This window comes from Mustela nigripes, chromosome 18 (genome assembly GCF_022355385.1).
Source record: "Mustela nigripes isolate SB6536 chromosome 18, MUSNIG.SB6536, whole genome shotgun sequence".
Lineage (NCBI taxonomy): Eukaryota > Metazoa > Chordata > Mammalia > Carnivora > Mustelidae > Mustela > Mustela nigripes.
The window spans coordinates 14,650,207-14,675,614 of NC_081574.1; the positions used below are offsets into that span (position 1 = coordinate 14,650,207).

The window sequence follows — 25,408 nt, forward strand, 5'->3', positions numbered from 1 at the left end:
ACTGGGCGCCTGGGTGGCTCAGTGGGTTAAGCCGCTGCCTTCGGCTCAGGTCATGATCTCAGGGTCCTGGGATCGAGTCCCTCATCGGGCTCTCTGCTCAGCGGGGAGCCTGCTTCCTCCCCTCTCTCTCTCTGCCTGCCTCTCTGCCTACTTGTGATCTCTGTCAAATAAATAAATAAAATCTTAAAAAAAAAAAAAAAAAAAAGAACAAAATACTTAGAAATAAATTTAACCAAGGAGGTAAAATATTTATACACCGAAAACTATAAAAACATTGTTGAAAGAAATTGGGGATACAAATAAAAGGAAAAACATCCCATGCTCATGGACTGGAAGCCCTAATACTATTAAAATGTTCATACTACCCAAAGCAATCCATAGATTCAATACAGTAACTACTAAACTTCCAATGGCTTTTTTGCAGAAACAGAAAATAAAAATCCTAAACTTCATATGGAATCTGAAAGGACACCAAATAGTCAAAACAATCTTGAGAAAGCAAACCAAGTACTTAACACTACTGAATAGTAGTACTGAATACTACTGAACTACTACTAATAGTAGTACTGAATACAATACACTGAATTGTATACTTAAAAACGGTTAAGATGGTAAATTTTATGGTACATAAATGCACATTTAAATAAAATTTTTTTTAAAGATTTTATTTATTTATTTGACAGAGAGAGATCACAAGTAGGCAGAGAGATAGAGAGAGGAGGAAGCAGGCTCCCCGCTGAGCAGAGAGCCCGATACGGGACTCGATCCCAGGACCCTGAGATCATGACCTGAGCCGAAGGCAGCGGCTTAACCCACTGAGCCACCCAGGCACCCCTAAATAAAATTTTTAAAAGTAAAAATTCACAATTAAAAAGTTCATCAGCTCTACCTTTAAAAAAGGTATTTCTAATATAAATATGAAATCATGACTTTAAGATGTTAAAAACATATAAAAAATTAGGAAAACTGGTGAGATCTTTCTGCATATGGCTTACAATGATAATAAATTTAGTAGACTATACCAACTGAAATGGTGGTGGTCTACATACAATAGCCGGACCCAACTTTTTCAAATTCTAGTACCTTAAAAATCTGGTCACTTCCCTACAATAACTAATTGAATCAGTTATAAAATAGCCTATGTTTGTCATGTCTGCACTTCATGGCCTATTTCCCTAATTATATATACTTTGGTAAATTGCTTACAATCTGTAAACTTAGCGAATTATTCAGGTGTGAGTTCCAGATATAGGGTATTAAAAACAGTACACCCTCAAATATTTAACTTGATTTTGAATAAAACTTTTCATGTGGTTGAGAATACTTTAGGTTAAGAAAATAAAACAAGACCAGTGATTCTACCAGAATCATGCGGTATGACAAAAACACAAGGGTATGTGTATAAGACTGACGAATCACGGACCTGTACCCCTGAAACAAATTATACATTATATGTTACTCAAGTAAAAAAAAAAAGTCCATCAAGTGCCTGGCTGGCTTAGTCGCTAGTGTATGCGACTCTTGATCTCAGGGTCATGAGTTCAAGTCCCACACTGGGCATGGAGCCTATTTAAAAAAAAAAAAAAAAAAGGGCTAACAAAAAAACTACAACTCTTCTAAATCATTTCTTACATCAAGAACACTATGCTAAAAGGTAAGATATTGCCATTTTGTTAAAATATCAGAAATCTTTAAGTCTTTTCTTCCTTTGAAGAGATTTATGAGTGGGAAGAGTGACACAGTCAAGAGCTGGTCTATAGTCAGAGACCTGTACCAACTGTAACTGCACACTGGCTTTAGAGCGTACAGTACCAAAGAGAACATACACTACGGAAGAATAAAACAGACAATTCCCACAAAGATGCTAAGTTAGCATGAGAGGCTGGCTCCTTTCCCCAAGATCAACCCCAGAAGAACCAAAGAGGGAAAACTCCCTCAAAATGGGGGAAGCTATGAAAAACGCTGTGAGAGGAGGAGGTATTTAGAATGGGCGAACCGGTGAGAGGGACAGGGGCTGTGGCCCAGCACCAGAAGGGAGATGTCGAGGTTGGCCTCCGCTTCTTCCAAAGCATGATTCTCACAAGCTGCACCGAAGAGCCACAGCCAATGTCTGTCTCTATCCCTGTGCCTTCGAGAGTCAAACCTGGGCTGCGACTACGGGGCCTGGAAAGCAACGTGGAGACTACCTGGGGCCGGTTGTCTCCTCCCCGTTCCCCTGCCAAACCCCCAGGGCTGGAGAATGATAATCTAAGGATTGTAGCAGCTCCTAACACTACTGGAGCCGGAGGGCCAAGCGTAAGCCCGGACCGGACAGGTTACCAGGTGGGGTAAGTGAGGCTTTCCTCCCTAGGCCTTAGCCAGCCCCCTCCCTGGCACTCCTGGGAATGGACAGGAATCACAGCTTGGTCTTCCCTTATATACACTGTCTGTGTGACAGAAAAGCTGACAGACTGAGGTACCTAAGCTCACCGGCTAGAGGAACAACAGAGGAACACAACTATATTAAAGAGAAAACAAATTATTAGATCAGAAATTCTAAGAGCAGGAGGTATTTCAAAATAGGTAACACAGTATTTTGAAATTAGCCTAATAAATATTCTATGGAGGACAGTAGCAACATATAACATGACATAAAGGGAACCAAATAGAAATGTTAGACAGAAAGTCCTAAGGCTACATTACAGGACTGGGTAGATGCGATAAATGGCATTTTGGAAATACCAGAGAAATAGCAAGTTAGCAAAGTTCTTGTTTCTAGACTGAGGAAATCTAGAAAAAGCAGAGGACAAGGATATAGCATTAGAGAGAACAAAAATATTTTTAATTTTGGAGTAAAAAAGAACCACCTTCGACTGGAAAAGTGAGACCCAACAGAGTGAAATTAAAGAATATCACACCTACAATATTCTAAAAGCTTAGAGAAAAATAGCAGATTACATATAAACAAGACTGACAGACACCAAATTTTCCAAATCAACACTAGATGCAAAAGAAGACAAAGGAACAGTGACTCGAAAGTATTTAAGGAAATGATTTGGAACCTAGAATACTATATTGAGCTAAACTGTCCTTCAAATTCAATGTCATGACTAAAATAATCCAAAGGATTTAGACATTTTTACAGCACAAAGAGCCACACTCAAAAATGTTGGGATAAACACTTAAATAAGAAAAGAGACATTACCAAAGGTTGTCATAAGAAATGTATGAAATAAAGGTGAGCAAATAAATGCCTTAATAAGTTTGCTGCGGTCATAAAAATAGAGAAGAGAAAACAATGTATCTTACCCCAGAATTAAAAATCTCTGGGGCAGGGGAATGGGAGAGGTGACCAAGAGTTAAGAGAGCTTGCCAGAGTTCTAATCTTACTAGTGGAGAGTTATAGATTCTATTTTTTTTTTAAAGTTATAACTAAAAACATCAAAGGAGAACCAAAAAAACTAAAGTAAAAACAACACATCAACACATTCTTCCAAATATATTGGTAATTGTATGTAAATGGACTGAAGTCAAGAAAGATGGACACATTGGATTTCAACTTTACTGTTTTTTTTAAAGATTTTATTTATTTGAGAGAGAGTACACGCAAGTGCATGTGTGAAAGAGAGCAGGAGCAGTGGGAAAGGGGCAGAGGGAGAGAAGAAGTGGCTCCCCACTGCACGGAGCCCAATGCAGGGCTGGACCCCAAGACCCTGAGATCAGGACCTGAGCCAAAAGCAGACGCTTAACTGACTGAGCCACCCAGGTACCCCTGAACTTTACTATTTCTTATAAAAATTATTTTAAGGTCAGACAAAGGCTGGAAATAAAAGGAAGTAAAAAGAATATAAGTTCTAGCAAATCTTAGCAAAAGAAACCTGGTGACACGATACTGGTATCAGATAAAACAGATTTTAAGACCCCAACACTTTTAGGAATGGAGAGGGTACTACAGAAGGATAAAATGTTCAGACTACAAGACAGAGCAATTAAATGTGATGTCCTAACAGAATAGTCTCTAAATATATATAGCATAAACTGATAAAAGAATCAGGAAAAACAATACTGATTCGACACAGATCCAATAATTAGATTCCCCATAGATTATGTGCTAAGCCATAAAGCAAGCCTCAAAATTACAAAAAAATATCACCAGTCTCTCAAATTTGATCATGATATGTTTTAAGACACAAGGTTAATATAAAAATATAAATTAAGAAGTCACATATTTGGACATACCAAAACATACTACTAAATAATTCTCAGGATTAAAGAAAAAATTAAAATGGAAATGTAAAAATTCATCAACTAGGGGATGAAAACACATCAGAAGCCATGGGATGAGCAAAGTGATTCTTCAAGGAACGTTCACTGGGCACGTATATCACATTGGAAGACTTACTCATACTCCAGGATGGTCTTCTCAAAGGCAGACAAAACGACATCTAACTCTGAGATGTCACTGGCTTTCTTTCCTTTCAGACACCAAATAGGTTCACAGTCGGAACGATCTGGAATATTAAGAGAAGTCCATTTAACATACTGAACATATTTTGGCTCTAGGCCCAGGGTTCTGAAAGCCTACAACAAAAACTGTCCCACCAAATTGCCAAAAAGAGCCGCGGTTGGAGAGGCACATGGAAGGAGCCAACTCACTTCTCCCTAAGCCAGTGTAAGCTCAAAAATCGCCTCTCCAGAGGTCACTAACTGCCCTCTCCTTGGTTCTCCCATTTCTGCCAAAAGAGCCTAACGCACTGCTGACTCAGAGCTCCCTGTCCCCCCTTTACTTGGTCCGCTGCCACCCAACACACTGGTCACAGAGCTCTTCTTTGTTAATTACAGTTCCGTAATTTTAATCTACCTCATAGATCACTTCTGGAACACACAGAGATTCCTCAGTGCGCTGATCTGGTTTTAGTAATGTGGACAAAAGGTCAAGCACTGAGTAAAATTGGGTTGTATGATACTTAATGATACGGATAAGATCCCATCTGGGGTGGGCAGTTGAGGTAAAAGGATTGAAGAGTATACACCAGAAAGCAAGGGGGCTCTTTTTGGATGATGGGATTGTAGGTGATTTTTTCTTCCTTTCTACACTTTCCAAATTTTCTAAACATATATGACTTATCTTTTAAAAGAAATGAAGGAGAGAAAATGCTTTATTTTCCTCCCATTTTTCAATAAATTTTGACTTGTATCAATAAAAATGCAGAACAATGCAGATGAATCTCAAAGAAGTTATGCCAAGTGGAAAAAAAAAAACCTTATTCAGAAGGGTGAAACCACGTTATGTGTTCAGCAAGGTTTCAACACTGTGATGAAAAATTAAGGTGATAAAGCAGGTGTAACAGTAAAATCTAACACTATAAATACATATTGTAAGAGTCCTTCAACTTTGTTGTAGGTTGAAAATTTTCATGACAGATGTCAGAAAAAAGTCAGTTACTATAAATACACATTTTTTTAGCTTTTTAAAGTAGCAATTTTATATACTTACAATTTACTACTTTAACAAAGTTTTTAAAACAAAATTCTTGAATGCTTGATAAGGTATAAAACACTATTCTGTACCTGAGTCTCTGGCTTCACTTCTTGATTTCTTCTTTCTGCCACAAAACACCTTTTTCTGAGTTTTCTACAAAAAAAAAAAAAAAAAAAAAAATTGCAAAGATGTTTAAGAAAAGTCTTCCTTCTCTTAAAACTTAAGTATTCTGAGAACAGTATTATCAAACACTTAATCACTTAATTCTGGCTGTTACTCTCATTTAGTTCTAAATTATTTTTTTATTATCATATAATGTATTACCTGCCCCGGTACAGGTCTGTGAATCTCCAGGTTTACACACTTCACAGCACTCACCATAGCACATACCCTCCCCAATGGCCATCACCCAGCCACCCCATCCCTCCCATGCTCCCCCCACCCCAGCAACCCTCCTCATTTAGTTCTAAATTATTATGTATACAATCTAATACAAAGAGACACTGAAAAATTAAATGGTCTCAAAAAGTAAATAAAACTTCCAGTTGGCTTTTAACTACGGTTGCCTTGCAGGCACCTGGGTAGCTCAGTTGGTTAGGTGTCTGCCTTGGGCTCAGGTCATGATCCTGGGGTCCTGGGATCCAGTCCTGCCTCAGGCTCCCTGCTCAGCGAGGAGTCTGCTTCTCCCTCTGCCTCTCCCCTATCCTCTGGCTTGCACTCTTTCTCTTAAATAAATAAAAATTTTTAAGAAATAAACTAAAAAGGCTTTTTAGGCAGCACTGTAATTCAACAGGATTGAGAAACACTACCCTGAGTAAGGCCTACCCTAGACCCACCCTAACAAACCCTAAAACCAATCTCAGACCAGATTCACTAGAAAGAGCCTTGAGGTTGTAAACAGAATTCAACGATGACCCCCCAGGGATCTGTAGAACTCCCTCCCCTTGCGTGTGGGTGGCTGCTGTGAATAAGATGGGGCGCTCATTCTTCCTCTTAGGTCACCGTATAGAAGACTCCGCTGTAGCTGACTGGAGAGATTCTTTGGCTTTTTTAGATGGTAGCTGCCATGTTAGGGTCATGAGACCAAGACCTAACAGTGACCCCCAGCTTCAACCAGAGAGAACACAAGGACCTCAGGTCTGCAAAGGCAACCAACTAAATTCTACCAACAATCTGAATGATCTGATGTGAGGACCAGGAGTCTCACATAAGATTTCTGTTCTACCCAGTACCTTGATTTCAGACTCGTAGGACCCTGAGTGGAGAATCTGGCTAAGGTGGCCTGGACCTGTGACCTACAGAAATTGTGAGTCGTAACTGTGTCGTTTTAAGTCACAAAGTTTGTGGTAATTTATCATGCAACAATTATAGCAGAGGTTGAGTCGCAGAGAGTTTGAGCTGCTTGGAAAATATGTTCGGCCTTCCACAAATTGACCCTAACAAAAGATAAAGATAAAAAGTCAACATTCCTAAGACAACGACAGAATTCAGAGTCTCAACAACCTGTCAACAGTATCCAATACACAATCCGAAAGTACTAAATTAATAATGTTATACAAAAAATGTGACCCACAGTCAAAACAAAACAAAAATACTCAAGAGAAATGAACACCAAGTCAGCCCAGAGCAAAGACATTGAAGCAGATGTCACAGATATGTCCCAAAGAAGTAAAAGGAAATGGTGGTCTAAATGACTACAGAAACCCAGGATACCTTAGCAGAGAAACTATATTTAGAAAACAAAACTAAATGGAAATTCTAGAACCAAAGAGCACAGAACTGAGGAGTCACTGGGTCGTGTTTCAGTTTCCCGTGGCTGCTATAGTTACCACAACTCAGTGGCTTAAAACAGAAACAGAAATTCTCCAACAGTTCTGGGGGGCAGAAGTCTGAAATCAGCTTCAGTGGGCCAAAATACAGGTGTTGGCAAGACACGGTTCCCTCCAGGGACTTAGGTCCCTGGGCGTATTGTGTGGAATCCCACAGCTCCCACACAGACACCGTTCTCTGAGGCTGGATGCCCCACTGACACTGATGTGGTGGGCAGGGGGACGACACTAAGGCCGTCTCACTAAGCCATGACGCTCTTGCTTCTGTCTTTAAAGCTGTCTCTTGCAGAGCAGCCTACAGTTAGCCAGTCTCTGCCCCGTAGTTGGAATGTTTAGTGCACTTCCTTTTGATGTACAACTGTTACTGTGGTTGGGTGTAAGTCGGCCATATTGATCTTTGTCTTCCGTTCACCTATTTCACCCCACTCTTACACACTCTCCAGAAGCCCATTTGCTTTTGATGTAATTTTAAGTATCATTAGGTTCAAGTCTACCATCCTCCGGCCTTTTGTTTTCCTTCTGTTGCTAATTTTGGATTAACTGAACATATTTTGGTTTTCCATTTTCCTTGCTCAATTGGCTTCTCAGCTATGCCTCTGAATTTTAAAGAATGGTTGCTTCTGGGTTAAAAATGTGCATCCTTGAGTTAACAAAGGCTACTTAGAATCAGTATGTGAACACGTCATACATTCTGCTTCCTGAGAGTCAACTACTTCCCACCACATGAACCTCATGACATGACCGCATTCTTCCCTTTATCTGTCACCCTCTGTGCTGCTCTGGTCACAGGTTTTACTTCTACATTCATTGTAACCCAACCTTACAGTGTTGTCATTTTTGCTTGAAACAACTGTTTCTTAAGGAAATTACGAGAAGAAAAAAAATAGTTTCTGTTACCCACTCATTTTTTTAGAATTTAGTCTCTTCAAGTAGGCTCCAAGCCCAACATGGGCTCGAACTCACGATCCTGAGGTCTCCTGCTCTGCCGACTGAGCCAGCAGGCACCCCCTCCAAACACCCCACTTTGTAATCCTTTGATTGACTTTTCTTTTCCAGTTGTCTTTTTCTCCTTCCTATAGATCTGCATTTCCTTCTGATACCTTTTTTCTTAGCCTAAAGAACATCCTGTAGCATCCTTTTAACAAAGATCGGCTGGCAACAAATTCTCTAAAATTTTCTTTATCTGAAAGTATGTTTATTCACCCTTTTTTAAAGGATATATTCACTGACGTAGAATTCTGGGGTGACTTTTTCCCCTCAGCTCTTGTTGTTTTCTGGTCTCTCTTGTTTCTGTGAGCTGCTGTGAGACTTGTCTTTGCTCCCCCTGTATTTATTCTGTCTCTTTTCTCCGGCTGCTGTCAAGGTTTTCTGCCTCTCTTTGTTTTTTTGGCATTTTAACTCTGATATGCTTACGTATGGCTTTATCTTGCTTAAGGGTTTACTGAGCTTCTTGGATCTGTAAGTTGGAAAATTCCAGTCATGTTTTTAATTTTGCTAGCCCATTCTGACTCTTCTTTCGGTACTCTTATTATATATATTGTAGATCCTTTGGTATTGTCACAGTTTTCTGTGACTCTGATATTTTCCCCCCAAAATTTTTCTCTCTGATTTGCAAATTGGACAAACTTTTATTGCTTTGTTTTCAGTGTCACTGACCAATTTGCCATTTCAAATGTGCAGAGAAGGGGGGTGTGGCCAGGTGGCTCCACTGGCGAATTCTTGATCTGGGCTCAGGTCGCAGTAGCAGGGCTCCGTGCTGGGCGTGGACCGTGCTTGGGATTCTCGCTCTCTCCCTCTGCACCAGCGCCCATAAATAACGGGAGAGGGAAGGAGGGGGAAAGGGAAGGAAAGCGGAAGGAAGAAGGGAAGTCGGTCATTTCGCGAAGCCCGTATGCAGGGACCGGTGCCCCGTAAGACACGTCCGTGCCCGTGAGAGTCACCACAAGGCCCCTTCGAGAGGCAGAGGGAGATGAGACACGAAGGAGAAGATGACGTGAAGACCGAAGGCAGACACTGTGGTGATGTGACCACGAGCTGAGGAATGCCAGAGCCGCCAAAACCGTAAGAAAGCGAAAACAGAACACGATGAACGGACTGAGCCACCCAGGTGCCCTAAAGTCCTGGTTTTACTCACTGTGCTTTGATCATGTAAAAAGTCGGAATCAGGGCGCCTGGGTAGCTCAGTCGTTAAGCCTTTGGCTCAGGTCACGGTCCTGGGGTCCTGGGATCCAGCTCTGCACCAGGCTCCCTGTTCAAGCAGGGAATCTACTTCTCTCTCTCTCTCCCTCTTCCCCTCCCCACTGCTCATTCTCTGTCTCCCACATGAATAAATAAAATCGTTTTACAAATTTTTTTAAGAGTTAGATGAATTTGGGTAAAAAACACGTGGGAAATTCCTGCACTATTTCTGTAACTTCTAAGTCTAAAATTAAGAAAACAACAAAGCTACAAAATTCACGATGCAAAACTCTAGAGAACTAAAGCGAATCCACAAAATTGGGGTATTAAAAACCACCTGGGTGGCTCAGCTGGTTAAGCGTCTGCCTTCAGCTCAGGTCATGATCGCAGGGTCCTGCTCAGTGGCCAGCTTGCTTCCCCCTCTTCTTCCATCCTCCCCCTGCTCATTCTCTCTCAAATAAAAGCTTAAAAACAAACACCCTGCTTTGTCAAAAGGAGACTATTCCCCCACCATTAAAGGCCTATAAGGGGACATAATATCTGAACGTAGGTCAGTCGCTTTGACCTGAGAGCACATTCCCAGAATACCTCAAACATCTGCAAATTCAAGTTTATATGGGATGTTGACCAAGATAGACCAATCAGAGGCAAAACAACATGTATAATATGCTTCTATTTGTGTAGAAAGGGGAAACTGAAAGAAAATACATCCATATTTATTTATATGGGCAGAAGGAAACTCTGGAAGAACACAGAAGAACCTATATAGAATGTCACTTGCATCTATATTTCCTGGGTGAGGAAGACGGTAAGTGGACCATGATGCAGCACGAACACATTAAACTTGACATTTTTTTTTGAGGGGCGCCTGGGTGGCTCAGTGGGTTAAGCCTCTGCCTTCGGCTCAGGTCATGATCCCAGGGTCCTCTGCTCTGCAGGGAGCCTGCTTCCCTTCCCCTCTCTCTGTCTACTTGTGATCTCTGTCAAATAAATAAAATCTTTTAAAAATATTTTTTTTTTGAACAGGAGGATGAATTATTCAAAACATTAAGGCAAATGAATAAAAGGACATACTGAGAACTTGACCAAAAGATACTAAATGTCAAGAATTTAAAACAGAGTGATTATGACCCAGACATCTTATCTTAGCCACTTTTTTCCTAAGGAAATGATGGAGGACGTATACCAAGATTTAGCTAGAAAGAAATTCATGAAAGCGCTTCAATTTTTTTTTTAACTGCAACCATTCATTAGTAAGAGATTAACTACGGCACACTCGTGAGCGAAACGGCGAGCGCTAAGACCACAGCCTAGAACACAGGTGCCCGAGGCTGGTCACCCGGGGCTGAGGAACGTGCAGGAAAGGCGCTGAGGAGCCTGGGCCAAGGAGCAGGGTGGCCCCTTTCAGGAGACGGGACTGTGGGTGATTTTATCTTCCTTTCCATACCTACTGAATGTTCTCAAATATTTTTTTATAACAAAAACATAAAACTTATCTTTTTTAAAGAAACAAAGGAAAAGAGAGGAAATGCTGTTTTCCTCCTAAACATTTTTCCGTCAACCCTCCTCCTCCCTCTAGGGCAATGGCGGACACGCTCTTACCGAATGACGTGGTTCTGTCCCGGGCTCTTTTTCAACAGCGGACTTGGCGCTATGGGCTCTGATGTGTTTAGGAGTGACCGACTCAGCCGGTTTCTCTGGAAGCTCCGAGGATGTATGGGGTGTATCTGGCTGTGTCCTTATTTTCTCTGCTGGTTGAACTTTCCTTCTTACAGTCTCTTCTTCAGTGCTTTCAGGGTCATCGCTAATGGGCCTGACTCTCCTTCCTGGCTATGGCGAGAAAGCAGCATTACTGGCTTAGAAAATACAAACGCTTTACCCTCCTTCCGGCATAGTGGCCAGCCCTGGTCAAGTCCACATTGCTCATTCGCCACCTTCCAGCTCGAACATAACAGGAAGGTGGCAGCGGGATGACCGGGTCGGTGGCCGGGGGCAGGGAAGGGTGCGGACGACCCAGACCCAAGAGTCCCAAGAAACGCTCCCCACAATTCACGCAGCCTTTGTGGATCGTGATCTAAACACATGACATGAACACTATGAAAATCAACTAGGGACAGAGACATTCGAGCCTCTATAAATAAAAGCATCTAAGATATATGAAAATATATTCCCTTTTTACAGTAAAAGTATCTTCTGCAATGTAACATTCTGTATGTAAAATGTGGTTATAGCACATTTTCTCTGCATCCCAAGGAAATGGGAAATCTGCCGCAAGATACACTCCTACATACCTTTTTGGCCCTCATCTCTGTAGACATGTTTTCACCTGCTTCGATTCTGTAAGTGTCTGACCTGTACCAGAGAACAAAACATCAGTAGTATCTTATACTTTTTTTTTCACATGTCTTGTACAAGTTGCTCGTCCAATTTTAAAACAAGCTCAGTTCCATGAGGAGATTTCCGCTTGTCCTGGGCGGGTCTGCCACCTTCCGGACGTCCCACGCCCAGGCCCCGTCAGTTTATTCTGGGTGCGCAAGTAAGCGCCATAACTGCACCACCTTGTGGTCATGCCCCAGAACTGCACCTTCCCCGTGTTCCCACTCCCGGGGAACTACACGGGCCATCATCTGATGGACTGAAAGCGAAGTCCACAGACACCAGGCCCATCATAGGGGATATAAAAGGGAAGACCTTCTTTTTCCCTTTAAAAAGGAAAACAAAACAAAACAAAACCCTAAATTTCCAAAGAGAGATGAGAATTCATTTTGTCACTCAACTCAACATTCATTTAATGCCAACTTCCACGCCACGCAGACAGAACATGGGGGGCCCCCCGGAGCCAGCAGGCATACCAGGGAGAGAAGACTGGCCGTTCAGAAAGACGGCACTGGAAGCTGTGGGGCAGGTGGACGGGAGGGGAGAGAGCAGTTCTGGAGACAAGGGACAGCAGGCAGGGGACGCTGGCGAGAGGAGCCAAGTGCCTAGGCCAGGGCTGGGGTACGGAGAGGACAAATAAGACTGGTCAGAGAACAGAGGCTGCCGGGATGACTCTCAGGTGACAGCAGGACCATTAACCTAGAGAATGTCAAAGGAGCTTGCTGACACTGGGTGAGAGAGGAAAGGACTGAGCTTGGCTTTGCCTTTGTTGAATCCAAGGTGCCCGTGGGCATCTAGGGACATATGGCCAATCTGCAGGACATGGCAGGCCCCAGAGAAAGGCTGGGCAAGACAGACAGACACAAGGAGCGCAGTGGCATCTGGGTAGCTAAAACCAGGAGAGTAACACTGCGGGCGGGTGGAGAGAGCAGAGAGCAGCCTCACCCGTGCACACGAAGAGGCGAGGGAGAGATCAAGGAACAAAGACCCAAATGTCCCTGGTGAGGATCTGGGGCCTAGAGGTTGATGCCTCCACGAGTCCTGCTAACCGCCACTCTCTCCCCGGTGCGTCCGTGATGCCCTGACTCCCCTTCGTGTCCATATAAATGAATGAAAGACCTAACTGTGAGACCGGAAACCGTAGAAAGCCTAGAGGTAGCAACCTCTTTGACATCGGCAGTAGCAACTTCTTACTAGCTACTTCTCCTGAGGCAAGGGAAACAAAAGCTAAAATAAACTACTGGGACTTCACCAGGCCGAGAAAAGCTTATGCACAGCAAGGGAAATAATCAAACAAACTAAAAAAGACAACCTAATGAATGGGAGAAGATATTTGCAAATGATAAAGGGTTAGTATCCTAAGTACGTAAGGAACTTGCAAGGGGTGCCTGGGTGGCTCAGTGGGTTAAGTGTCTGCCTTTGGCTCATGTCATGATCCCAGGGTCCTGGGATCGAGCCCCGCGTCGGGCGCTCTGCTCAGTGGGGAACTTGCTTCCCCCTTTCTCTGCCTGCTGCTCTGCCTGCTTGTGATCTCTGTCTGTCAAATAAATAAGATCACTCACCATCAGGGACATGCAAATCAAAACTCAGTGAGCTGTCACCTTACACCTAGGGTCAGAACAGCTAAAATTGAGGCTGTAAGAAACAACAGGTATTGGTGAGGCTGTGGAGAAAGGGCCTCGTGCCCCGTTGGTGGGAATGCAGAAGCAGCCACTGTGCAGAACAGTATGGAAGTTCCCCCAAAAATTAAACAGCAAACTGCACTACTGGGTATTGACCCCCCAAATACAAAAACACGGATTCAAAGGGATACATGCATCCTGATGCTTATAGCAGCGTTATTTACAATAGCTAAACTGTGGAAACAGCCCAAGGGGCCGTCGACTGGTGAATGGATCAAGCGGGAAACACATCCAGTGTATGTTACTCAGCCATCAGAAAACCAAAATCTTGCCTTTCTCAAGGACGTGGATGGAGCTGGAGAGTATCGTGCTGAGTGAAGTCAGTCAGAGAGAGACAAACACCGTCTGATTTCACCCACATGCGGAATTCAAGAAACAAAGGAGCGAAGGGAAAAGAAAAAAAGAGTAGGAGGCAAACCAAGAAACAGACTGTTAACTACAGAGAACAAACTGACAGTGACCAGAGGGGAGCAGGCTGCCAGGCTGGGTGAAATGGGTGATGGGATCAGCAGTGCCCCTGTGAGGAGAACTTGGGTGACTGGAACTAAAATAAAAACTTAAAAAAATAAAAAATAAAAAAGGCTCCCCCCTTCCCTCCTTGTTTTACCTCAAAGCTAAAACCCCCTTCATAAGCATGTTCTGTAGGATAGGCCGGTGTCCATTATAATGACTATGGGGCTCTTTACATTAAATCCGAATTTTAGGGGCGCCTGGGTGGCTCAGTGGGTTAAAGTCTCTGCCTTTGGCTTGGGTCATGATCCCAGGGTCCTGGGATCGAGCCCCGTATTGAGCTCTCTGCTCGGCAGGGAGCCTGCTTCCTCCTCTGCCTGCCTCTCTGCCTGCTTGTGATCGTTCCCTCTGTCGAATAAATAAATAAAATCTTTATAAAAACATAAGAAATAAAAATAAAATAAATTTGACTTTTAAAATTGAGGTATCATTGACATATTAGCTTCAGGTGTACAACACGATGCTTTGCTACTTGTACACACAACAAAATGTTCTCAGTAACTCTAGTTAACATCTGTCACCACAGAGAGCTACAGAATTTGTTTTTCTTGTGAGGAGAACTGCTAAGATCTACTCTCCCGGCAACTTTCCAATGTACAAGGTATTAGCTGTAGTCCCGCTGCTGTAACTACATCCCCAGGCCTGTTTCCTGTGACCGGAAATATGTGCCTACAGTTAGTTACTACAAGTCACGTTAATTTCTGAGAACAAGTTTTTGTGCACCGGTTCTCTGGAGGAAAAACCCAAGTTGGCTCCAGAGATCTCCGAAAAGCTGTAGTCATTAAGCGCCTGTCTCAGAGAGCTTCTCAGGGAGATCCCCCTGACCACGGCTCGACGAGCACTTGAAACAGAATCCTACCTTTTCTCTGCCTCTTTTCCTTGAGGAGTCGAGGGCACGGAGGACCCGCAGTGCTTGGAGAATTCGTCTTCATCAGCATATATCGCGGTGCTGTGTAGAGGAGGGTCTACAAGAGATTTTTTTTTTAAAGCAGAACTTTAAAAGTCTGGCAGCTTGAGCAGCGTTTCTCAATGTTCCAAACCTCAGTGTGAACATTCCCACCACACAGGCGACGGACTCCCCAAAGGTCTTTGGGCTCGCACCTCAACGCTAAGCATTCTAAACCGTCTCACTAGCAAACACGTGGACGTTTATCAGTGTTCACCCGTGTTACTGTACTGACACGCTCTGGGGGAGTTTCTCAATGAGCTGAAAGAAATGTGAGTGGGAAGCCTGGGGTCCTCCGTCCTCTCTGGGAGGAGCGTCAGGGCTCTATGTGGGACCCCACGCTGGGAAAGGCCAGCCAATGGCTCCGAGTAAGGGAGGACACTCCTCCCTCCTCAGGCAGGGGGGGCTTGGGGGGGGGGGGGGAGGCGGCCGGGGGTAGCCCAGGGTGCCTGGTAAGAGCCAAGTGACCACTGCTCCATGCTCAAATCTTAGCTCGTGGTGTAGACTCTGGACAGGTGTTCCACCATACAGCTGCTCAAGCGAGGAACACTATCCATGCATGATTTTAAAGGTAGGGATAGGCTCTGCGCTGCCCTCAGACAAAGGGATTTGCTGATGCTGCAAGTAACAAAGAATAAAACAGAAAGAAACCAATCCTGAATCTCCGTATGCAGCCAGTCACCCATGCTGGACTCTCACACAGAGAAAGAGAACCCAATTTTAATAAGATAAATAATCCAGCTTAAAAATGGATAAATGGGGGTGCCTGGGTGGCTCAGTGGGTTAAGCCTCTGCCTCCGGATCAGGTCATGACCCCAGGGTCCTGGGATAGAGCCCCGCATCGGGCTCCCTGCTCAGTGGGGAGGCTGCTTCCCCCCCCCAACCTACTTGTGATCTCTCTGTCAAATAAATAAATAAAATCGTTAAAAATCTTAAAAAAAAATCTTTAAAAACAAAAATAAAAATGGAGAAATTATCTGAAGAGACAACTCTTAAAAGAGACACACCAATGGCCAACAAGCACGTAAAAGGATGTTCAAGATCATTAGCCACTGGGGAGACACCAATCAAAACCACCGCGAGGGGTCCCTTTCACGCCCGCCGCCAAAACAAAACCCAAGTGAGGCCGCGGGGGACCGGGGCCCTGGCGGACCGCGGCGTTTGTGTACCGGGGATGCTGCTGCCTCCGTGAAGACGGCAGCGCGAGGCCTCAACAAAGTGACCACAGGATCCGGCAACCCTACTTCGGCGTCTACACTCCAGAGTGAAAGCAGGGACTCTAACAGAGGTTGGATTCACAGTCATCACAACATAAAAGCGACCCGAGTGTCCACAGACAGCCGAATGGCGGTACACAGAGAGTGGAACAGGATTCAGTTTTCAAAAGGAAATTCAAGGGGCGCCTGGGTGGCTCAATGGGCTAAGCCGCTGCCTTCGGCTCAGGTCATGATCCCAAGGTCCTGGGATCGAGCCCCACATCGGGCTCTCTGCTCAGCAGGGAGCCTGCTTCCTCCTCTCTCTCTGCCTGACTCTCTGCCTACTTGTGATCTCTGTCAAATAAATAAATAAAATCTTTTAAAAATATATTAAAAAAAAAAAGGAAATTCAGACTCATGCTACAACACAGGTGGGCCTTGAAGACATACTGTTAAATGGAGGGAAATAAAAGGAATGAAAGGAAAAATACTGTAGAAATCCTCTCATATCTAGAGTAGTCGAATTTCTAGAAGCAACAAGTTGGGCTGGGAGGCGTGGACAGTCAGGAGCTGCTGGTCCAGCGGGCACGGACCCTCAGGGGGAAGTGGGAAGGTTCTGGAGGTGGACGGTGAGGACAGCGCTGATGCCACAGAACCATACCCTTAAAAATGGTGAAAACCGTCAGTTTTATGGTCTGTATAGGTTACTACAAAAACACAGTGAGACAGCACTGGACAGTCACGGCCAGAATCGGAAAGTCGGGAGAAAGGGAAGCACAGGTCCGTGCATCAGCCTGTGCATGAATGTTCCCGGAAGGATAACTCAGTGGCCCCACAGGGGAAACCAGCCAGGTGGAGAACGAAGTGAGGAGTATCCAAGCCATGGATTATTGAACGAAATGTTTTTAAAAGGAACAAAGTATTGATTCTCGCTACAGGACATAGGGACCCTGAAAATACTAGGCAGAATGAAGGAAGCCAGTCACAAATGAACAGGGTAGGACCCCGTTTACAGGAGGAGGCACACCCAGAGCCAGGAAGGAGGTGGAGGGCTGCTATGGGCCGGGGGAAGGGGGCGGGGAGGGACTGCGAATGGGTACACTTTCCTGCTGGGGTGATGAAAGGTTCTGGAATACACAGGGGCGACGGTTGTACAATTCTGTAACTACACCAGAGTCCCACTGAATTGTACTTGAAAATGGGGAATCTGGGTAAGTGAATTACATCTCAATTTAAAAAATTCTGTGAGGGGCACCTGGGTGGCTCAGTGGGTTGAGGCCTCTGCCTTCGGCTCAGGTCATGATCCCAGGGTCCTGGGATCGAGGCCCGCATGGGGCTCTCTGCTCAGCTGGGAGCCTGCTTCCTCCTCTCTCTCTGCCTGCTTCTCTGCCTGCTTGTGCTCTCTGTCTGTTAAATAAATAAATAAAAATCTTTAAAAAAAAAAAAAAAAAAAAAAATTCTGTGAGGGCGCCCCAGCGGGCTTAGTCAGTTAAGCATCGGGGCTTATGATTTTTGCTCAGGTCAAGATCTCAGGGTGGTGAAATCAAGCTCCGTGCTGGGCTGGAGCCTGCTTACGATTCTCTCTCTCCTTCTCCCTCTGCCCTTTCCCCATGCCCCCCTCTCTAAATAATAATAAAAATGAAAAATAAAAAACTTATGTGGTTTCCTTTGGATTTGGATATTTTACATTTCAATTTCCTTAATTAAAACACTTCAATCAAGCCATAACAGAAGATGTATTCTGACAATGCTTATAAAACATATACTATTCTTTTATTAAGAACAGACTAGAAGATATTAGAGACCAAATTAAAAATAACTCAGAGTACAAGTTTTCAAAATGCCCTTAAGATTTTTTCCAGCAACAATGTCTGATCACTGCTGATCCCCGTGGGGGGGCACCTGGCACTTTCTGCCATGTTTTGGCCTGTGGAGTGACCACAGAGGGCACAGCCAGAAGCAGTCCCAGCCGGACAACTCACGTGCCCCTGGTCAACCCAGTACAGCCCTGTTCTCCTCACACTCCCGGGAACACAGGCGAAGCTCTCCCCTGGCTCTCCTGAAGGAAACTTCTGCCTCGGTGTATCAAGGAAAAGGGAAAATTACCCCTCTCCTCCTCCCTAAATTCAGGCCCCTTTCTGAATGACTCCGTTGGTGGTATGGAGTAAGAAACAGTTCACATTCTCCTCGTTACAGAATGCTACGATGGGTGTCCCGATAGGACTGGCTTGACGGATGCTACCAGGAGAGTTCCATCCTGATAAATGTTTAATGGAGTTCGTAGTCCCAACGTACCGAGAAGTGAGGAAAACTAACTCAAATTATCAAGTACTCCCCCCAACACTACAGTCCTACGCAGACAGCCGATTTTTAGATCTGAAGATATTCCCATATTTTTACCAGTAACTGGCCTAAAGGTTTGAGGATACACTACTTTATAAAACTTTAGGATAAAGTCTTAAAATACTGACCAAAGATTTCGTAAGGTTCTTCATCTTTCTCATTTTCACCCAGCCTGTCGATGCTGGAGATAACAGAATTATCGGGGAAATCAAACACATCAGTGGGCTTCTGCGTTGGGACAGCTTTCTAAAAGTAGACAAAAGCAAAGTCATTGAATGAGCTCTACCAGGACCATTATGAGCTGATTTATCCAGAGGGGATAATTCTGCTATCACGCTGCCGAATGAAGTGATCCTTAACACCTGTTGCGGGGAGAGACACAGACCCCTTTTATAAACAGGGGCAGGGGCTGGCAAACTTTTCTGTAGGGGACCAGACGGTAAACACATTAGGCTCTGCACCTGTTGCAACTACTCAGCTCTGCCGCTGTGGTCTGAAAACAGACGGCGACAATGCAGAGAGAGTAAACAGGGCTGTGTTGCAGTAACTTTATTTATGAACGCGGAAAACTGAATTCCGCGTCATTTTCCCCTATCATGAGATGTTCTTCTTCTGATTTTATTTCAACCATTTAAAAATATAAAGATCATTCTCTGCTCATAGGGCTGTCCAAAACACAGGGAGCAGGCAAAGATTTGGCCCATGGGCCACAGTTTGCCGACTCTGGATCTTGGCAGAGCTCTGGGCCCCCGCTCCAGAAATATGCCCATATACCTGAGAGTTCACAAGGACCCACAGGGCTGGAAATTGCCAACCAAGGGTTTATGGTTCAATATACTAACAAGCCCCACAAAGTTTGCTATCCCAAATCCTCATGAATGGACCAAAACATACAGAAAACGAGAAAAACTTCCATCTCAACTCTGGAAAATGTGGAAGGTGCCATTAACAGATGAGAAAGCATAAGAAAATTCTGGAAGACAGAAAGAAGATGGAATAAACTGACCAAACAACAACAACAACAACAACAAACACAACGTTCCCACTTACAGACCCTCCATCCTCCTTCCGGCAAACTGGCTCCCGGCACACAGCTGCCTTCGAGGGAAGAAAGAGGTCAGACAAGAGCCACCCCCGAAGGCTGGGGCTAGGGCAGCAGGCAGAGAGAGAGGGGGAAGCAGGCTCCCTGCTAGGCAGAGAGCCCCACGCGGGGCTTGATCCCAGGCCCCTGAGATCATGACCTCAGCGGAAGGCAGAGGCTTTAACCCACTGTGCCATCCCGCTCTCCCTCTCTCTCTCTCTCTGTGTCAAATAAATAAAATCTAAAAAAAAAAAAAAAAGACAGGAGAGCAGGGCAGAGAGTAGAGAAGCCCCCAACTCCCTGCACGCAGAAAGCAGCCACTCTCAATGTCGTTGATGTGGGTTTCTACTGCCAAGTAGATAAGCCATTGGAAAATAATATGAAATGAGCTTTGCAGAGTGCTGAAGAAAATGTACCCGCTTTTAACATACATTTATTTTAAGACCCTAAACAGAAACTATAATATGGACTAAATCAACAGCAGGAAATCACAAACAACTGTAGGAAACAAATGGAGAAGTGATTGAGTGAAAAAAGCAAAATACGGACAGTTGAGCACATTTTTGTAGGATATTAATTATCCAAATTGGAAAAAAAAACAAAAAAAAACCAAGGCTCAGAAAAAAAGATTCAAAAGGTTAACAGTGGTTATTTCTTCCAATATACTGGTAAAAGTGGAAGGAAAAGGAATATGCTTTTTATCACAATAAAACTGAGTTTACCCAGTGAAATCTAGAAGAGTCAAAGCTTCCCTCGAAACACGTCATTTCATATCATCGGTTACAGGAGAATCACATTAAAATAGGAACATAACTTACATCTTTTGCAGAATGCGTTCTTCCTGCAGTGTTCTTTGAAGATCTCACACTATTAAACAGCAAAAACACAAACAGGAAATATTTAAAATAACTGGGAAGCACCCTAACTTGCAACCCTTTCTAAGCATTTTTTTTCTCCCCAAATTACATTTCTTGCTAGTTGCACAAATAGTGCATACCCAGTGAAAGTCAGGTTATGGCCAAATCCTTCCAGAAAACAGAACCCGTATCTCACAGGTATTTTTTACAGGTCAAATCCTATCACTGGTATAGAAAGTCGCACACCCGTCTGCCTCAGGGACACAGACATTCTCCATCCTGCTGCTATCCTTGCCCCTGAGGACAAGTCAATAGCAGGGACTGACCGTTTCTGGAGCACTAAAAAGGGAGGTCCAGCGGCGAAGCACCTGACACCTGTTCCACCCCGCGGCTGGCTCTTGGGTATATATTTTCTCATTTGGCTCTAACAGTCCTATAAAGCAGAAGTGAATCCCATTGCAGATGTAGCTTCGCCCAAAGCAGCACAGGACCAAGGAGGAGAAGCCGGCATTAAAACATTCTTTCCAGGGCCGCCTGGGTGGCTCAGTGGATTAAAGCCTCTGCCTTCGGCTCAGGTCGTGGTCCCAGGGTCCTGGGATCGAGCCCCGCATCGGGCTCTCTGCTCGGCGGAGAGCCTGCTTCCTCCTCTCTCTCTGCCTGCCTCTCTGCCTACTTGTGATCTCTGTCTGTCAAATAAATAAACAAAATCTTTAAAAAAAAAAAAAAAAAAAAAACCACATTCTTTCCAGCTTCCCTCGGTTCAAATCCAGCTTTCCTCTTCCACTGCCTCAGGCCCCTCCACCGGGCTTTAGCATAAAAGGATACAGCTGGAGATCTTCAAGCTTAAAGTAAACAAGATGGAAAAACAGGGACTAAAACACGAACTGAAAATAAGAGTCATGGGAAATACCGCCGCCAGTGAATGGGTATCAAGTATCCTTTGCACACCAGGCACTGTAGTAGGGCACCGGGGCTGCTCTGGAAAATTCCATACCCAGTCTCTTACTTTACAACATGCCACGCAGACACCAGTCTGTGGGTCACAAAATCAGCTTAGTGTGCCTGAATCCACATTTGAGTACTGTTGTATGTGATATAATTTCGAACTTACAGAAAAATCACAAGTATAAGAACATTCCTGTCCTTCACCCAGGTTCACCAATGGTTTACATTCTGTCTCCTACGCTTTCTGTGTGTGTGTATATGTAAACTAGAGACAGCATGCACTTTTACCTCCAAATAATTCAGTGTGTCTCTAAGAAAGAGAGTGTTCTACTGCATCCTCACCGTACAATTTCCAAATTAAGAAAAGAAACACTGATAGGATTATATAATCTACAGTCTCTATCCAAATTTCAGCCATTGCTTCATCATATCCTTCAAAATTTTTTCTGCGTTTTCAAAAAGGAAATTAAAAAATATAAAATATAAGATTACATTGGGGATTGTATTTTCATAAACTTTGTTGTTCTGCATGTATGGAGAGCACATTTATGTACAGTGATGTAAAATATCAGTACTGTGAATCACAAACGAAAGGGCTAAACTCCGGAGAGCAGTGGTTCTCAAACTTCCCAGCTCTCAAACTTCCCAGCATCAGAATCACCTGGAGGGTTTTGAACAGACTGCTTGGCCCCACCCCCCGAGTTTCGGATTCCGCAAGCCCAGGATGGGATCTGAGAGTTTGCACTTCTAACAAATGCAAGGAACCACACTTTAAGAACCTCTACTTTATTGGATTTTCAGCTCCCAAGAAGAAGGTAGAACCGGTATTCATTTTACGGCATCTATGATTCTAGGATTCAGAAAAGTGACTTATCAATGCTCATACAACTAAGTAACAGAAATAGGATTAAAACCCAGATCGCCTAACTTCTTATCCTCCGCTCCACTGGCTCCTGCCTCCTCGGTGCTTCAGAAAAAAAGTCAGGTTTCCTCCTTACCTTACGGTAGGAGCAAGGTGAGGTTTCCCAAAGACGGAAACGTCTGTGATACCATATGTGAGATTTCTGGTGGATTTCAGGAGTCTCAAAGGCAAGAATGTTTGATGTACACACACGGAGAGAGAGGAAGGGAAGTGGGGTGAGAAAAACAAAAACTACCTGGCCTACCAGAATGAGTTTAACTTTCCGCAGCTGATGTTAAGGCCCATATTCTTTCCCGATCCTCCCCTCTATTGGGAGAGTCCTCGGTTCTTCCCCAGCTGCAGGAGTTTAATCCCAGTTTATGCCTGCTGTCCTGCTCCGCTCACCTTCCACAGTCAACGTGCATCTACAAACGCCACCTTCTCCAGGCAGTCCTCCCACCACCCAGGACCTCCTGCCCCTATGTAGGACCTTGTGTACCCACTGCAGCAAGCCGAGACCCCTTTAGCCAGGGCCACTCCGGGCCTTTGGAGGCTCTCAAGACACAGCCAGCCAGATAGTTGTCAATGAACCCACTAAAAAATAATATTTTGGAGAGTGGTTTGGCAGCCTGTATTTACATGCATGCCCTTTTTGAGAAACAAACAAAAACCAACTGCTTGACCCATTTTGCAGTGCCCTTTTTAAAATAACAAGCAGCAGCTTGGTCCCCCAGCTGTAGGTGAGGTTCAGCTTTTAAGGCCTCTTATAAAACCCCCGGGTCTTGAAAATAAGATCCTGACTTACTGACCAGCCACAGCGCAAACGTTTCTAGAAGGTCAAGTCTGGCAAGCAGGTGGCACTCGGCGGCAAGCTATGGTTGGGTATTTTGTTTCAGAATATTTTGAGTCTACTTTAGACCACACCCACCCACGCAAAGCGAACCTTAGCAAACGTCCCTGGGCACCCTCCAGGCAGAGTGCTCAGCGGGTAACTCCTCTGTCTGGCGGCAACCCCGCGTAGTCGGGATTGTCCTTCCCGTTTCACGGGTGGAAACCGAGGCCTGAGCGAGCACCGCGGCGGCAGAGCCAGGGAGCCTCGCGAAGCAGCACGAACAGCTCCGAGAGGCACAAACGCCGCCGCAGAGGAAAGAGATCAAGCCTGTCCCTGGGTCCGGGTCTTCACGGGCCGCACAACTCACCCGCCCCGCCCCGGGTACCGCATCCGCCGCGACGGGGCCATCCTAGTCCACCGAGCTCGCCGCAGACGCGGCCCAGAAGGCTCCCGCCAAACCCCGCGCCGCTCCGAACAGCCAATCGCAGCCGAGCACGCTCGCCCCGCCCCCACGTCACTCCCCGGACCCCAAAAAGCCGGGGGCCCGCGGCTCCTCCCCGTCCTGGAGCTCGAGGGAAAACCCGGTCTGGAATTCTGGGAAAGCTGGAGTCTGCGTCTTACAACCCATTGCTGATGGTCTCTGGTAAGACACCAGTTTGCCGGGCTTTTCCTCCCACCCGTGCGCCGCGCCAGTTTTCCAAAGCTCCGCGGTTCCTGAGCCTCGTGGGCCCGCCCTTGGGGCGGGGAAGGGGAGGAGCCGGAGCGGAAAAGAGGTGGTGCGCGCGCCCTGGGTGCTGGATCCAATTTCCCGCAGGAGCTCCTGGGGCTTAGGCTCCTGGGCAGTTAGAGCGCGGCATTGCCTGAAAAGCAGGGTATGGCCCCGCTGCTGCCCTCAACCAGCTGTATGAGCTCCGCGTATTATTTTACTTTTTTTTCGGTTTCCTCAGTGCAAATGGGAAGGGCCCCTTCTGGAGCTAATATTCTCTTCTATTCTTTTCTTCGTTTAAAAATGTATTATCCTGGGGCGCCTGGGTGGCTCAGTGGGTTAAAGCCTCTGCCTTCGGCTGGGGTCATGGTCTCAGGGTCCGGGGTTGGAGCCCCGCATCGGGCTCTCTGCTTGGCGGGGAGCCTGCTTCCTCTCTCTCTCTCTCTCTCTGCCTGCATACCTGTGGTCTCTGTCAAATAAATAAAATCTTTTTTTAAAAAATGTATTATCCTGCAAATGAACGTTGGGCCCTTACCACACAGTAAATAAAAATGAACTTAAAATGGATCAAAGACCTAAACTTGAAAACAATACAGCTCTTAGAAGAAAGCACAGCAAAAACTTCATGACATAGAATTGGGCAATGATTTCTCCGATACGTGTCAGAAACACAGTTGGGATGATGAACAAATTCTGCAGACGGAGAGTGGTCGTTGGTTGCCTAACCTGAATGTACTTAACTAGCGCTACAGTGTGGAGTTAAAAATGATTAAAATGCTGAGTTTCGTGTTATGTATATTTTATCACAATAAAAAGTTATAACAGGACAGGAAATTGTTGAGTGCTCTGGATGAAATAAAAACTCCACCCAAGTAGGTTTAAAAAATAAAAGGAATTTATGAGCTTGTGTCCAGAGGTAGGCTGGCTGTCGAGCTCAGTTTGACCTGGAGATCTGACAAGCCATCAGGGCTCTGAATCCATTTTCTCACTCTCCTGGTACATCAGCTTTTTCCTTGGGCTGGGTATATCATCATCACCATCATCACCACCACTACCATCATCATCATCATCACCATCATCATCGCTTGGATTTATTGAGCATTTACTATGATCCAAGCATTGTTCTAAGTGTTTAGTATTTACTAGAACCTCACAATAACCCTATGTGGTAAATACTATAATCCCACCTTACATATAAGAAAATGAAGGAGCAGCCCCATAGGGGGGGAAGTGGTGGTCCCTGCATTAGGTCTTGGGATTTGGGTCCAGAGCCGGCACATGGCAGCTGTTCCAAGTCCACCATTCAAAGAAAGAGAGTGGCTATACCCAGCATTGCCAGAAAAAGGCCTCCGCTTTACTCTAATTGATCCAGCTTTGGTGACATACCTACCTGGGTGAGTCAGAGTTCTCCAGGGAAACAGAACCAATAGGAAGTACCCAAACACACACATATCTCCTATAAATGTGTATATGTATATTTATAGAGATAAAATAAATCTCTCTTTCATGTATATGCATATAGAAAAGAAAATACCCAACTGTTAAGACAGGAAGAAGTTCAGCAC

The 25,408-nt window shown here is 44.8% G+C and overlaps 1 protein-coding gene across 1 annotated transcript in view; it reads right to left on the minus strand.

Annotated features, from left to right (window-relative positions):
• Nucleotides 1–23,622, minus strand: part of CENPU (centromere protein U) — a 35,042-nt gene extending 11,420 nt beyond the window's left edge. Inside the window, exons 1-8 of the mRNA XM_059384202.1 lie at nucleotides 23,505–23,622; nucleotides 20,421–20,469; nucleotides 18,650–18,767; nucleotides 14,896–15,001; nucleotides 11,760–11,820; nucleotides 11,071–11,298; nucleotides 5,551–5,614; nucleotides 4,382–4,490 (exon numbers count right to left, since the gene is read on the minus strand). Of these exons, the coding sequence (XP_059240185.1) occupies nucleotides 4,382–4,490; nucleotides 5,551–5,614; nucleotides 11,071–11,298; nucleotides 11,760–11,820; nucleotides 14,896–15,001; nucleotides 18,650–18,767; nucleotides 20,421–20,469; nucleotides 23,505–23,545 (776 nt within the window). The 5' untranslated portion in view covers nucleotides 23,546–23,622. The remainder of the gene's footprint in view (nucleotides 1–4,381; nucleotides 4,491–5,550; nucleotides 5,615–11,070; nucleotides 11,299–11,759; nucleotides 11,821–14,895; nucleotides 15,002–18,649; nucleotides 18,768–20,420; nucleotides 20,470–23,504) is intronic.
• Nucleotides 23,623–25,408: the final 1,786 nt, after the last annotated feature.